Source organism: Pteropus alecto, unplaced genomic scaffold, assembly GCF_000325575.1.
Source record: "Pteropus alecto unplaced genomic scaffold, ASM32557v1 scaffold79, whole genome shotgun sequence".
NCBI classification, from domain to species: domain Eukaryota; kingdom Metazoa; phylum Chordata; class Mammalia; order Chiroptera; family Pteropodidae; genus Pteropus; species Pteropus alecto.
The window spans coordinates 16,860,500-16,863,057 of NW_006494612.1; the positions used below are offsets into that span (position 1 = coordinate 16,860,500).

Below are 2,558 nucleotides of genomic sequence, written 5' to 3' on the forward strand. Positions count from 1 at the left end.
ATATGTCCTCTAGTTACTAGAACTAAGTTAATAGTACTTCTGATCTACTTTGTTCCTTTCTGGGCAGGCAATTCAGCTGCCAAAGCCTTAGTCCATTACTTATTTATTCCCAGAGATGCTCCTGCTTTTTGAGTTGAGGAAGAAGTTAGTTCTTTTGGAGAAAACCTCATTATGCTGTCGTCAAGTGGGTAGTCTTTGGGGTCAAATATACCTGTGTTCAGATCCTAGCTCTGTCATCTTGGCCCTGTACTCTTAAATAAGTATTTATCTGTAAGTGGTGATAATAGTGCATTTATCTTTTAGAGCCGATTTGTTACAAGAGAGTGCATATATAAAGCATCTAGTATAGTTTTTGGCCCATAATAAATACCCAGTAAATACTGCCTTCCATTTGGTACTTAATTGTATACCTACAGGTTGACCAGACAAAATTTATCTTTTATCTTTTGGGGATTATATAGCCTGAAGTTAGTAACCATTAGCATGTTTTCATGTGTTTGTAGGAATATGGAACTATAGTATACTTAATGCCATGGAATTTAAGTAGCCTCCTTTTTTTTTTTGATGACTAGGAAATCTGGGCATTTTTAATAATTTGACTTTTGTGTGATTAAAAAAAAATTCTGTGGCAAATAGATTCTGAATAAACAAATCAGCCAACATTATTTTATTTTGGATATGCCTGTACTTTTATTAATGTTAGATTTGAGAGAAAGGATTAAGATATGCATTCTTATATAGGACTAAGGAAAAATACAAAAATATTTTGAAGATTGATATATTCCAGATATACTTGTAGATACCATTTTATATTGAAACCAGAATAAAAAATTAGGCTTTATATTTTCTAATTATGTCTCCACACCTATTCTCAAAACCAAATTAATCCACATACAATTGAATATAAATTTAGAGAAATGGGAAATGAGATTTTATTTTTAATTAGATTTTTTTCATGATTTGATATGGCTAGTGAAATTGGATAAGTTGATGTTTCAGTGTTTTTCTCTCAGTCTTCTAAGCTTGAAAATATGACATCCTAACCCAGATCGTTATTTCCAACGTCCAAACATCAAGTCTGAGTACCAGTCCTTGCCTGTCTCTAAAGTCTAAAAGTGGGGGAATCATTTTTTCAGGCTGTTTCTTCATCTACTGTGGTAACTTTAAGTTGCCAGGTATAGTTATTTCATTAACTGAATATGAGTATACCCCTAGTTTGATTTATATGTGTGACATATCAATGTAATAATTTGTTGTCGTATACCTTTGGAGTGGAAGCTTCCTTGTGTGGTAATTCTTATAGTCATAGATGATTTCAGTTTGTGCTGAACTAGGAATCAGAAGATGCATGTGGTCATCTCAGCTTGTGTTGCCTGAGATGCTTCTCTTTGCCCTCTCTGGGTCTCTATTTTCTCAGTAAAAGTGTTCATCTTCTCTGTGCAGAAGATTGCATGGCTCAAATGAGGTGAAGTAGGTGAAAACACTTTGGATACTCAAGCATGGTAGAGATATAACGTGGTGGTATATTTCTAATTCAGGTAATAAAGAAAAACAAATGGGCACTAGGGAGTAAGATTTTGCTTAAAGTAAAAGTTGCAAGCTAACTAAAGAAAATAACTCAAACATCATTTTTTTCCTGTATTTTGCTACCAACCAGAATCGGGACCAGTATTCACATCTGCTAAGTGATCAGTCTCTGCCATACCAAGGTCACAATTCCTTCCGTGAGAAATATTTCAGTGGAGTAACAAAAAGAATTGCAAAGGAAGAAAAACCTAGCCAAGAGTGAAAATTAAGGTTTTTGACAATGGAGAAAGAATAAGGATTTGATAAAAAGAAAAAAAAAAAAAGAAAAAAGACATCTGGATGTGAACTTTGATGTACGATACAGAAAACATGTACTGTTTTAAATAATTTTATGTAACAAATGTTACAAAGTAAATTGAACAATTCTTTTAAAATTTAGCTTTGTTTTATAGACTACTTTGTTATATGTGGTTTTTGACCTTATTTAATTTATATTTGTACTTTCAAGTATTATGGAAATTGAAAACAGTGATATTTTTGGTAATTAACTTACAAAGGGAACTAATATTCTTGAATCTTTAAACAGATATCTGCTGGATATATTATAGGCAGTTAATAGTGAATTTATTCATTAGGTAGATTTGTTTAATTTGATTTTTCATCATAATTGATTTACATTGTAACTAATAAAGCTTATTGAGGATTCTTAAAATTGTGTATTATTCAGTGCTTTTCAAGAGACATATGAAGGAAATGAATTTTTATTTACAAATGCCAAACAAGTAAGTCATGACGATGATAATAGTGATGATGAGAAAGGCTAGGACCTGACAACCTAAAAAGCCTCCACACTCCTCGAGGCCTGTCCACATCTGAAGCTCGTCTGTACCTTGGATTTGCTCCTGCATTCCTAAACTTTGACTGTCGGTCAAGTTAACTACCCACAATTTTTGGTTTAGAAAGTAACTGATAGTTAAAAGCGGTAACAACAACACAAATCCTTGATGGTTTCCTAATGGTATTAAGCCTAA

General features: G+C 32.6%; 1 protein-coding gene across 1 annotated transcript in view; it reads left to right on the forward strand.

Moving 5' to 3' along the window:
* The window catches only part of TRMT11 (tRNA methyltransferase 11 homolog), a 51,904-nt gene extending 49,665 nt beyond the window's left edge, over positions 1–2,239 (forward strand). Inside the window, exon 13 of the mRNA XM_006926196.3 lies at positions 1,658–2,239. Coding sequence (XP_006926258.2) covers positions 1,658–1,789 — 132 coding nt within the window. The 3' untranslated portion in view covers positions 1,790–2,239. The remainder of the gene's footprint in view (positions 1–1,657) is intronic.
* Positions 2,240–2,558: the final 319 nt, after the last annotated feature.